At 48.6% G+C, this 13,511-nt stretch overlaps 1 protein-coding gene across 1 annotated transcript; it reads right to left on the bottom strand.

The window, feature by feature from the left end:
• Positions 1–343: 343 nt before the first annotated feature.
• On the bottom strand, positions 344–8,667 carry kcnj10a (potassium inwardly rectifying channel subfamily J member 10a; the record flags this gene model as incomplete). The annotated part of the gene is made up of 5 exons (XM_079757615.1): positions 344–747; positions 3,976–4,153; positions 6,344–6,475; positions 7,075–7,289; positions 8,292–8,667. 5 exons carry the CDS (start codon positions 8,665–8,667, stop codon positions 344–346), a joined length of 1,305 nt encoding a protein of 434 aa, XP_079613741.1.
• Between the last annotated feature and the right edge of the window lie 4,844 nt (positions 8,668–13,511).

The following is a 13,511-nucleotide window of genomic DNA, read 5'->3' as shown; positions in this document are numbered from 1 at the left end:
CAATGTAATGTAATAGGACTAGTGTGAAAGTCCGGTATAGCTTATACCGAAGACTCAGTACATAGGTGTGTGTGTTTGTATGCGTGTGTGTTTGTGTGTTACTTTAGTTAAGTATAACTCCCTTTTTAGTTTCCTCTCTCGCTCTCTCTCTTTCTTTAGCTCGCTCGCTCTCTCTCTGTCTCTTTCATGCTCGCTCTCGCTCTCTCACTCTCTCTTGCTCTCACTCTCTCGCTTCCTCTTGCTCGCTCTTGTTTACTCTCGCTTTCTCTCTCTCTCTCTCTCTCACGCTCTTGTTTGCTCTCTCTCTCTCTCTCTCTCTCTCTCTCTCTCTCTCTCTCTCCCTCTACACATTGCTGATGCGCACACTGTGGGGGCTGCTGTTCCTCCCCCCTCGCCCCCTCTCCCCCTTGTCCTTCCCCCTCCCCTTCTCCTCCCCCTTGTAGTCCTCCTCCAGGCGCACCTTCTCGGGGGGCTCCTCCCCTCCTCCCTTGTCGCTGGAGCAACGGGTGTCCCGCTGGAAAAGGGGCGGCGACGAAGCCTTGGACACCTTGTCGAATATGGCGAAGTCGGCCACGTATTTCCCAGAGGGCGACAGGGAGACCACCGGCGGGAACTCGTAGCCCCACATGATCTCCTCGGGCAGGTAGGAGGTGCGCACCTGGCAGGTGGCGGAGGTGGGCTCCACTGTGGCGCTCAGGATAACCAGCAGCTCAAAGTCGGCCAGCTCTGGCCCTGACCAGCTCACCCCTGGGGGAGAAACGAAACCACAACAAGACGGTGTGCTGTTTGCTGGGGGAATGCTTGCGCTCTTTTGCAAGGCAAAGTTGTGGCGGAGGTTGTTTCTGTGTTTGGGTGATATAGCGCCATCTGGTGTAATGACACCTGTTGAGAAGAGGTTGCACAGAATTGTACAATGATGACGGGTTGGCCTCACAGGGATGGGAGGTTGGGGGGGTTGCAATAGGGAAGTGGTGAATGGGATGGGCAGCAAATAGGAAAGGCGTTCCCTGTTTCACTTCCTTTCTGGAACACCATTACCCTCCCTTGTAAAACGCATCACAACCCTTTTCTAGTGCACCACAACGACGCCCAACAAAGGAACACACACACACACAACAGAGCATGGGTTGAGACCAGGTGACCTGGTGGAGGGGCTTTGCCAACGTTAGAGCCCACTGGTTCAGCAGCGTCAGGGTGTAGGCCGCCGCCCCTGTAGGCGCCCTCCACAGTCCAACCCTTGAGTGGTTGCATTGTGTCTAACACGCGCTGCTTGTTTTTCACCTCTTTCTGGGGTCCGGCTAGGCACAACAGGTCGAGCAAAGCCTTAACTCTGACACCACCGCCGCTGCCATGGGTTAGATTCCCCACTGGGTATCTCCCGTCGTGCTTAGAATGTATGTTTTCATTAAGCATTGTCCCAGATTTATGAGACACTTTAGGAGGCGAGTGAGGGTCCCAGCAAAGAATATTCTTGTTCCACATGAATGACTACTTCATCGGCAAATTTAACACTAGGGTATACAACAGAATTACTTCTTGTACTCGTAGCTGGGAGAGAACGTTTGACCCATTTGAAGTACACCAAACGAATAGACGAAAGAGCTATGAGTACTTTACGCGTCTCTTACTGCGATCCAAAATGTTTGAGTGGAATATTCACTTATATTCTTCCGAGTGTTCACACACGAGAACACAAGCTAGATTTTTTGGAAGAATATCTGAGGGGGAGACTCTCTTGTGAACACCAACGTTTCTTTCCACCAATTCATTCTCAACCATGGCCGAGATAACCACCATTGTGAGTCTTTACTCGTTGTTGAAGAACCAGAGATGTCGTTTATGGTTCATAATATCATCCAGAGGCGTACATAGCTTTTGGCCGTGATATTATACGTTATATTGTATAGATAGTATAGAGCCCCGGGAGTCCACAAACGGCAACAATCACTTTCTACTCCATGTTGCAGTTCAATCTGGACTTAATGGGGTGAACGCTGATAGGGTGTCATGAAGGATCAAGCGAAATTCGCGGGAAGGGTTAGTGGGAGAAGCATCACGGAAATCTGTGTGAACCAGGTTGTTTGCGCTGCACCCTTCATCTATTCACCCCAAAGTCTTTTTCCGGTGGAAGATTTCCCTCTGTTCACGTGGTGGCATTGACTTTGTATGGATTCGCACCACGCCTTTTCTTTTAGTGTGAGCGCAAATTTAGGTATCCAAAATGATATGCTAGGTGGGCGCGTCAGTCCGGCAGTATAGCTGACAAAAAGAAAATCGCTAAATCAAATTAATTGAGAAAATTACTAGTCATGATTTGAATAACCTAACTGTTTACTATGTACATGTGCATGCTACAGACAGAGACGGGTACAGTCCAGAGAGTCGTAAAACCTGTTTACGAGGGAGGTTGGAACGCGTTTTGGCATTGGGGTGGATGGCTGCAAACCCGATCGTCATGTTTCATGTTCTCAGAGGGTACTTCACCTCCCAATGTTCAAATGTAGTAGGAACCCTGTGTTTATGTGGGTCCTGGTGCCAGCGACCTTTTTAAGTTTTGGATTTCAAGGCATGATTTAGAGATTTCCTTACAGCAACCGAAAGCCCCAAATTGAAGCCAATTTGAGGAGCCAGCAGGCCTGGTTGCATTGGGCAGAGGTTATCGGATGTAGCAATGGGATCTCTGGTAGCTTAACTTCAGCTGGGAGATCTGTGTTGGCTATAGAAGGGCTTTGTGTGTAGATATAGGTGTGCAGGTGGTACAGTAGTACAGTAGTAGGAAGAAAAGTAAAAGACAGACTAAAAGCCGACCAAAGCAAAAACGTTTGAAAGGAAAGTTTTGATCCAATCATGGGATCTAGGGAACCGAGTTGAAAATAAAATGAGAAAAGATGAGAAAAAACAAGCGAGTAGAGTTAGATACTAAACCAGGCATAGATAGCCTCCATAGATACCCATTGTTCCCTGCTGGAACTCTACTGCCCACTGACCTACACTAGCTTCCAGTGTACCTTGTGGTTGCTGCCCTTAGACAGAGTTGGCAGCATCCACAGCCCACATGAACTGTGGGTTACTTTGCATTTGAGCATTTCCATCGGCTCTGCGCTGATGAATCAGAACCCAACACTCATGTAAATCATTCTGCATCTGGCATTGGGCCTCGTGCGTTAGTTTGGACTATTTTTGTTATTTGTCTTTTTGACTATCCTTTGTTGTTTGTCGTCATTCCCTACCATGACCCCGTGTCATTAGGCATCACTGGACGATCCCTTATCAAGGTTTTCCTTTCTAATCAACCAATGTGAGAGCACTGCACTAGAAACTGTTTTGATACCCTTACGGGCCCCATTTCTCCCCTAAGCGTCGCTGAAAGTAGGGATCCCCCACTCTGCCTTCCCTCCCAAGGGTTCTTCCTTGATAGTAAAGGGTGTCTTCCCTTACTCTTTGCAGGGCTAGGGCTAAGGGCGGCTGCCGTACAATGCGTCCTGTGAAGCCCTTTGTGACTGCAGCTGTGATTAAGGGACAACACAAACAAAGTCCACTCGACTTGCGAATTGCGAATACGGTCGCAAAACGGCGAGGGGAGAGGAAATATCAGTTTGCGAGTCAGGAAGATAAGCGGCGGCGGCGGCGGCGGCGGCGGCGATGTGTGTCCGGCAGTGGCGGGTGATGCCCTCTCTGCGGCCGCCAACCAGAGCTCCTCGCGGCTGTAACAGGATCCGCGCTAAATGTCTGTCTGCCCCGAGCGCGGAGACTGAGCGCCATTGTGCTCCGATGATGTGTCTCTGGCAAGCTCCGCCACGCACACAAACACGCACAAGAGTGTACACCCACCGAGACATGCATGGGACGCATACTGTACATATGCATACACACGTACTTGCATGCAATACATGCTTATGTACATGCATGCGTAAGGGGCCATACATGCATTATACATTGAGATCCAGTGTAAGGGACGGGGCCGCTGGCTTGTACCTTTGCTGGCCCAGGGCCGCAGGGGGCTGGTGTGGTCGATGACGTGGTAGAAGGTGAGGGGGATGATGAGGAAGGGGCTGTCGCTGGACGTGTCCACCTGGAAGGGGACGTTCTGCTGATCCAGACGCACCGTCTCGCCCTCCTTGGTCAGCGACGTCTGGAGCAGCTTCCCGGTCACCTGGGGGGGGGTTATAAGTTTATGTATAAATGTGGCGAGGGGTTTGATGCTTGGTTTCGATCAGGGGGCGTTGAGACTGGTTCTGGAAGCACAAGCGCAAGAATCCAACCATGGGGAAAAGCGTGGAACAACCGTTTACGCGGTTATGGGTCTGATTGGTCTTTGGTCTTAATCAGGTGGCACCAGTGGGTTCTGAACAGGAACAGCGTTTGCGGTGAGCCATGTTTAGGGCTGAGCAGAGATGGTTCTGGAAGGTATATGCTTCATTGTCTCACACACCTTGCACCCAGCTACACACACATGTAAAAACATAGTGGGGCAAAAAAGTATTTAGTCAGCCACCAATTGTGCAAGTTCTCCCACTTAAAAAGACGAGAGAGGCCTTTAATTTTCATCATAGGTAAACCTCAGCTATGAGAGACAAAATGAAAAAAAAAAATCCAGAAAATTAAGAATTTATTTGCAAATTATGGTGGAAAATAAGTATTTGGTCACCTACAAACCAGCAAGATTTCTGGCTGTCACAGACCTGTAACTTCTTCTTTAAGAGGCTCCTCTGTCCTCCACTCATTTCCTGTATTAATGGCACCTGTTTGAACTCCTTATCAGTATAAAAGACACCTGTCTACAACCTCAAACAGTCACACTCCAAACTCCACTATGGCCAAGTCAAAGGACACCAGAAACACAATTGTAGACCTGCACCAGGCTGGGAAGTCTGAATCTGCAATAGGTAAGCAGCTTGGTGTGAAGAAATCAACTGTGGGAGCAATTATTAGGAAATGGAATACATACAAGACCACTGATAATCTCCCTCGATCTGGGGCTCCACGCAAGATCTCACCCTGTGGGGTCAAAATGATCACAAGAACGGTGAACAAAAATCCCAGAACCACACGGGGGGAACTAGTGAATGACCTCCAGAGAGCTGGGACCAAAGTAACAAAGTCTACCATCACTAACACACTACGCCGCCAGGGACTCAAATCCTGCAGTGCCAGACGTGTCCCCCTGCTAAAGCCAGTGCATGTCCGGGCCCGTTTGAAGTTTGCTAGAGAGCATTTGGATGATCCAGAACAGGATTGGGAGAATGTCATATGGTCAGATGAAACCAAAATATAACTTTTTGGTAAAAACTCAACTCGTCGTGTTTGGAGGAGAAAGAATGCTGAGTTGCATCCAAAGAACACCATACCTACAGTGAAGCATGGGGTGGAAACATCATGCTTTGGGGCTGTTTTTCTGCCAAGGGACCAGGACGTCTGATCCGTGTGACGGAAAGAATGAATGGGGCCATGTATCGTGAGATTTTGAGTGAAAACCTCCTTCCATCAGCAAGGGCACTGAAGATGAAACGTGGCTGGGTCTTTCAGCATGACAATGACCCCAAACACACCGCCCGGGCAACGAAGGAGCGGCTTCGTAAGAAGCATTTCAAGGTCCTGGAGTGGCCTAGCCAGTCTCCAGATCTCAACCCCAAAGAAAATCTTTGGAGGGAGTTGAAAGTCTGTGTTGCCCAGCGAAGGCCCAAAAACATCGCTGCTCTAGAGGAGATCTGCATGGAGGAATGGGCCAACATACCAGCAGCAGTGTGTGAAAACCTTGTAAAGACTTAAAGAAAACGTTTGACCTCTGTCATTGCCAACAAAGGGCATGTAACAAAGTATTGAGATGACCTTTTGTTATTGACCAAATACTTATTTTCCACCATAATTTGCAAATAAATTCTTTAAAAATCAGACAATTTGATTTTCTAGATTTTTTTTTTTTCATTTTGTCTCCCATAGCTGAGGTATACATATGATGAAAATTACAGGCCTCTCTCATCTTTTTAAGTGGGAGAACTTGCACAATTGGAGGCTGACTAAATACTTTTTTGCCCATCTGTACATTCACCTGTATGCACAGTCACATGCAAATACAATTACATACATGCATACACACACACGTATACAAACACATATGATGAACCAAAACAAGCACACGCACACACAAGCACATGCGCGCACGCACACACACACACAAGCAAAAAAGGTGCGCGCACACACAAACATGCAAGAAAAATGCACATACACACAAACATGCTAGAAAAGTGCACACAATCAAACATGCAAGCAAAGGACACACACACACATAAACACACACGCGCACACACGTGGTGCAGACCCATCAGAGAGGCGTTCTGCCTACCTGGCAGCCCAGCAGCAAGCTCTTGCGCATGTTGGCCACTCTGATCATGAGGCAGGGCCGGCCCTGGTAGTTGGACACCAGTGCGTACTGACTGAACTTCACCGTCTCCCCCCTCTTCTTCGGCCTGGCCACCTACAGGCGGAGCAGGGAGGTGCATGTATCGATTGAGATAGCAGACAAAACAACAAAGGGCGTTGTCTGGCTGACTATGTTCAGCGTAAACGATAGTGAGAGGGTTTGGGTTGCTTTGAGATTGAATGATTTGCCTCCTTGAGAAGCATCAATAGCGTATGATTTTGATGGATTATTATATATCAAAATATACATTTATTTATAAATGATACAATTAAAGTGGAAGTGTGTAACCTTTCAACTAGCTTGAAGCTTTAAATTAAGCTGGATATATCTGTACTCAATGCTGATGGGATAGTGAATTAAAAAATGTTCTTCCTGTATTTTCTGATATATTCTACCAATACAAAAGATATTTGAGATACGGGCTGGCCAGCCCGTATCTCTCCCTACGCCCAAAGAACCCTGCCGCTCACGCCCCCTGGCCTGCCGAGCGCGCTAGCTCGCGTCAGGCGTTCGGGGCACTCTAGTCCGAGTGGACCAGAGACCTGCTCTGATAGCGCCCCGCCTAGTCAGCGCGACGGGCTCCATCTTACACATTTGCGACTTTAATCGATATAGTTGCATTTATGCATCGAACAAACTGCCGGGTTTCGGACCTTGGCGAGGAAGGTGCCGGTGATGAAGATCTCCATCACCATGGTGATGACCAGCTGGACAATGAGGAGGATGATGGCGTGGGGACACTCCTCCGTGATGCAGCGGAAGCCGTAGCCGATGGTGGTCTGGGACTCCAGGGAGAAGAGGAAGGCCCCTGTCAGGGTCCTCATCTCCATCACGCAGGGCGTGTGGTTGGACGGCAGGGGGTCGAACTCTGGAACACGCACAAACAGAAAAACGCCATTGATTATATTAGGATGAGGAACCACAGTGCCAAGTGGTCCCCGCTCTGAGTGCCAGCGGCACGGTGCCGGGGGTTTGCCGGGGGCGGGGGACACGGGAGCCTTTGTCAGGCCGTAACGGTTTGGAAGCGTTATGGACCATTTCTCAGAGCCGAGGAGGATGTGAGGAGAGGGAAACAATGGCTGTCTGGAGAAGTGTCTGTTGACATGAGGACGGGGTCGGACCCGGGCCGCGCACTCCGTTCCCTGTTGCGTGGAGGACGGACCTCGATCGCGGGGACGCTAGACGCGGGGGGCGCGTTCAAACGCGAGGGGGAGACGTGGTGTGGGGATTTCGTGTGACACAAGGGTGACCTGACTAAGAGTTTAAGGGTGAAGAGTGTAAAGGTTGTTAGGGCGGGGTAATTGAATTACTGTGGGATAGGATTTTGCCGTGGAATGGCCGGACTCTTTATTCTCTTGTCACATTTTGTACTACAATGCATCGTTATGATATTCCGTGAATCTCTCTCGTCGGCCTGTCCCTGAGGTCGATCGTAACACGTTTGACATGAAGTCACGGCTGAATTTTGGCTCAAAACATTGCATGTCATTTGTCCCTTGTGTGTGGACTGTCTCTGGGCTACACTTCGTTGGTCTCTCTCTGTGTATGTGTCTCTCTCTGTCTCTCTCTCTGTCTCTCTTTCTATCTCGCTCTTTCTCTCTCTCTCTCTGTCTCTCTCTCATTCTCCGTTCTCTCTATGTCTCTGTCTCTCTGTCTCTGTCTCTCCCTCTCTGCCTCTGTCTCTCCCTCTCTGTCTCTCTCTGTCTCTCTGTCTCTGCGTGTCTCTCCCCCCCCTCTCTCTCTGTGTCTCTGTCTCTCTGTCTCTGTCTCTCCCTCTCTGCCTCTGTCTCTCCCTCTCTGTCTCTCTCTGTCTCTCTGTCTCTGTGCGTGTCTCTCCCCCCCCCTCTCTCTCTGTGTCTGTGTCTCTCACCCAGCAGGTCGCCGTGCACCAGGGCCACCAGGTACCAGAGCAGGCCGAACAGGAACCAGGTGCCGGCGAAGGTGGCGGAGAACAGGAAGAGCTTGTAGCGCCACTGCATGTCCAGGAAGGTGGTCCAGAGGTCGCGCAGGTACAGGGCGCCGCGCCCGCTCACGTGCTCAATCAGGACGTTGCTGCGGCCGTCCTTGGAGAGCACGCGCCGCCGCCTGCGGAGGGCCCCCGCACTGTTGGCCCCCGTGCCGTTGGCCTCGGCCCCCGGCCCCGGGGGGCCCAGGAGGGGCTTGGTGACGTCAGTCTGCGTCGTGGAGTGGCAGAGCTTCTGGGGGGAGGAGTCCTCGGAGGAGGGGGGGGGCGTGACCGAGGTCATGGCCGGGCCTGGGATGGGAGCGGAGGGGGGGGGGGGGGGGGGGGGGGGAGTGATGGGACGATGGACGGATTAAATTGAGGGTCGGTTCATGCAAGAGGGAGTCGTAATGGGGTCGAGGGAATGTGGGCAGAGCGCCAAAGGAAGAAGCATCGAATGAAATAAAAGCAGGGAAAGGACAGCGGGGAACATTCGGGAGCACAAGAAGAAAAGGTAAGCAGGGATTACAAACTTGACCAACCAAGGCACATTTTCTCAGCCGGTACCGAGGCAATGTTGTGGCTGCCCAAGGTCGTCCCATCGAAGCCCTCACCACGAGCGGTGGTCCTTTTTCAAAGTGAAAGCCCTCTTTCAGCCCCCTTTCCGCTTGAATCTGCCCTTGCACATTCCCGACAGCACATCACAAGTCCAATGCACATGACAGCTGCTGAATTGAGATGAGGACACACTACACTTCAAACCACACCAGAAAGAGTCTTTCATTAGGATGAATCTCAATGGGGAAATGCCTATTGGCTCACGTCTGTCCGTTTCAAAATCATCCATCCAAAATATTACCATGTACAACATTGCAGATAAGGAATAATATAAGGAAAAATACCCGAAAATAAATCAAAGGAATTATCAGCTCTTCAAATGACCAGAGATAACATCCACACTAAATACCCGGACCCTGATTAAAAAAATATGTTGACACTAGAATATCGTACATTAACTGAATCATCTCATCCACAGTCAAAAACCTATAGAAATACCCCTAGTAAACATCTATTACGCAACCTTCCATCGCCTAATATAATGTTACAGTAGCAAACCAGTGGTGTGACTGAAGGCCCTTGAGCAAGACATCTTGTGTGTACCTGCTCCCCAGTGACCTGTATTTGTATTCAAGGGGGGTCTCCGTGGATGATTGCGTCTGCTGGAATGACTGAATGGTGGCTGTGCTGTAATGGAATGGGCCAAGAGGCTGAATGTGTTTGATCAAGAGCTGCGCCCCCCCCCCCCCATCGCCATGGATACCATTTGTCATTGTGGGGCAGTGGCAAGTTTTGTTTGTTTGTTTGTTTGTGTTGTCGTTAGCTGTAAAGCTCCATAGAGTAAAAACAGAAGCCCCTGAGAGCTGTTTGGAAGGCGATCCTATTTGCCTCAATGTGTCTGTCTCTCATTCTCGCTCTCTGTCTCTCGCTTGTTCTCTCCCCAGTATCTGCGTGCTCACTTACTTACCCCCACCTCTCCCCCCCCCCCCCCCCCCACCTTCTTACTGGAGCTTCCACTGGTTTATATGAATAGGGATCTGTGTTGACGTGCGTGTGCTCTGAATGCTGAAGATGTGGGCGGGGCCAAGAGCGGGCAAGCATGATTGGCCCGTTTACACATCCACTGTTGAACCCTGAACTCCTCGCGGGAGTCTCCGCCTACACCTACAGTAGTCACTCACACACACACACACACACACACACACACACACACACACACACACACACACACACACACACACACGCACACACGTGCACGCAGACATGAACACACACATACACACACCACAGGCCATACAGTATGGAACTTGTCCGCTAATTGTTAGAAACATGATTCACCAAACCCAAAGCGTACATCTTCATTGTTGCGTCTGGACAGCGCATGTGTTACGGGTTCATTGATGAGGGACAATGTTTTTGGGAGGGGCTCCTACCCACTCACAAACCGTTTGAACTCGTTAACTTTTTTGACTTTGGCGACTCGTGTGAGTCAAGGTTAGTGTCTTCCTTCTCCGCCACCGGCCATCTCTCTCTCGCTCTCTCGCTCTCCTTCCCTCTGTCCCGTGTGCACAAATATCCTTTGTTTCCAGGAGATGAAAGGGACAAAAGCCACCATTGAAAAAGACGACTGAGTGAGCGAGCGAGTGAGTGAGAGAGCAGGAGCGGGAGGCAGGAGGGTGGGCTGACAGTGTGGCGATGACAGAGCCACAGAATGAGCCAGGGAGCGGGAGGGATTGAGAAAGAGGAGAATCGTCCCGGGTAGTCCAAAAAAGAAGTGTGTTGAGTGCACGCGTGTATGCACACACGTGGATTTGTGTCTGTGTGTGTGGGGGGGTTTGTGTACGTGTGTGTGTGTGTGTGTCTGTGTAGAGGCATGCGATGCTTGGCTTTGAGACGCATTTGTGTGTGTGCAAGCAAGCAAAAAAAAAAGGGGGCACGAAAAGAGGGAGAGGAAGGGAGGAAGGAACAGGGTGGGAGAAAGAAAGAGAGGGGGGGAAAAGAGAAAGGAGATCCAAGAATGTTGAAGGATTAGCGGAGGAGAAGGATGGAGGTGCCTGAAAAGGAAAGGAGGGTGGGGGGGTGATGTTGGTGAAAGAGGGACGAGAGAGCAGTGCAGGGTGGCTGGGTGGAAGTGGAAGAATCTGCACCGGTGACAAAGGCTGGGTCATTGGTATTCCTGAGGAGGGTCCATCATCTATGCACCAGCAGTGCATAGATGCACTGCCCCGTCCTCCCCTCCTCTCTCTCTCTCTCTCTGCTCCACGGAGGCCCTGCAAACACAACCCGGACCTCCCCGGCTCCTAAAAGGGGGACCCCCTAAGCTGGCTCTACACAGGGACCCCTCACACCCAGACTGTCTATGAAGTGCCATTCAACACACATGATCTCCTTCATCACTAAGAAAACAATCCTGACCGCTGTCCCCTGTTTCCATTTGGATGCAGGTGTTTTTATCTCTTCTCTGCGCCTTGGTTACAGCCAGTCGGAGGTTAAGGGAGGATCTGAAATCACTGAGGGTTTAGCCGTGGTGGCATGTGAGGAGCTTGCTCCGAATCACCTTAGGGTTTGTTCTGATGGGCCTGCTGTGTGTTTGAAAGAATATGTGGCAATAAAAACAGAAGTACTGAGAAGAGCAGGGCAGGCAGACTACTGAGAAGCTCTGGTTGGGTTTGCATTGGGTGTAAATTCAAAGATGAGCCAAAAAGGGAATCGAAACCCGTTTGACCGTGCCATGGTTGGCAGCAGTTGTGGAGAATGTTTAGCCAAAACGTCCCGAGGTTCTCACTTTTAGATGAGAGGGGCGCTGTATAAGAGGAAACGTCATGTGTGATGTGATACGTGAAACTAAAACAAGAGACTGCAAGAGAGCAGTAGAAGGCTGAGTCTAAGCAATGGTCTTCAACTCCTTGTAACTCACTTCCTTTAAATAGAGTTGCATAACTTCAACAAATTACACCAAATACAACCGTTATCTATAGTAGGATAAATAAATGAATACAAGCAGGATTTTGAAAGTATTCAAAACAAGAGTATATTGAGGATAGGAAGATATTTATATTGTGTATACATAAAATATGTATATAATATATGACTGCTTCTCTCTAGCCATGAATTAATCCACAGAAGAGGCTGGGATCTGTCCACACCACAGCTGAATCTGTATTCCACCAAAAAACACACAATAACATTCATCCATCCACAGAGGCTATGTTACGAAGACATCTGTCCCCCCCTCCCCCCGCTCTCTCAAACTCAAATCTATGAGTCTAAACACATCCTCCTGGTACAAATGTGTTAGTGTTGTGGATGTGATAGTGATGACTTTATTTTGACTTGATGTAGACTCACACTTTCACAAGAGATCCATTGACGTAATATAGTCTCAGAAAGGTCATATATGGATGAAGAAATGTGATATAGCTTCAGATTTGTATTATACATTCAGATTTATAACATAGATTATTCAGATGTATTCAAATATGTCCTGCAGATTCAGATGTGCAATTTGGATTCAGCTATGTACTGAACTGGAATCATATATGTTTGATGTGCTAGATAGGTAATATAGATTCATAAATATGTTTACTAAATAAAATGGTATATATATTCAGATATGTACTGTACTAGATATATGGTATATAGATTCAGATATGTACTGTACTAGATAGTTGGTATATAGATTCAGATATGTAATATAATTAATATTTTTACTAGTCAGGTACTGTCTGTAGTAGAGGAGGAGTACAGAAGCCAACTTTAGTGGTCAGTGATAGGTAAATATCTATAAAATACACTATAAAGAGTAAACCAATCGACTATTCCTGACATGGTTTGGCCATTCTGAAGCATTTAGGAACCTTATGTATATGAATTGTAAATAGATCATTCATAGTTTATGATCTGTGTGAAAGTTCCCATCTTATCTTTGGCTTCTACAACACATTTTAATCATTCTCCTTTTTAAACTTTGTCTTGGTTACCCACTTGACCATAAATTGGACTCATTGTGCTGTTTGATTTACTTATACTCATCTATTTTTATTCCTCACACACTCTTCTGCACTAGAGGATGTTTCCCTGCTGACCTCTTGCTGTTTCCAACACGATAAGATGTCTGTCTCCATTAGAGTACAGTTTAGTCTTCCATCCAGAAAAGGTGGGAGCCATTCTGAATCAAACTCTGTGCCCACCTCTACAGTTTCCACTTCCTCACCCTGTGATTCATGGCTGTCGTCGGGCCCATGGAGCCCATACTGTTTGCCACTATGTGCTGTAATTTAAGAGTGCCTTCTTCCTTCGCGGTCCAATAGTCTTTAACGGGGGGCTAATGGTCAGCTATTCTCCTCCACTGTAAATCAGGTCTGATGTGTTATTGAGGGCGTTTGTCTAGCGAGGTGGCGGACAAAGAGAGTTTCTTAATGAACAGGAAGAGCAGTAAGGATTCCATCACCATGGAGATAACGAGGATGCTTAACGACGACTACTGTTCCTCTTTTAAATGCTACTACTACTACTGCGACTTTTATCACTTCTACTACTGCTGCTACTAGGACTGTTAGTATAACTACTTCCGATAGGCCTTCCACTACT

Source organism: Pollachius pollachius (assembly GCF_949987615.1).
Source record: "Pollachius pollachius genome assembly, chromosome: 20".
In the NCBI taxonomy this organism is placed as follows: Eukaryota; Metazoa; Chordata; class Actinopteri; order Gadiformes; family Gadidae; genus Pollachius; species Pollachius pollachius.
The sequence above is the reverse complement of the archived record's forward strand: the minus strand, read 5'-3'. Positions and strand labels throughout refer to the sequence as shown.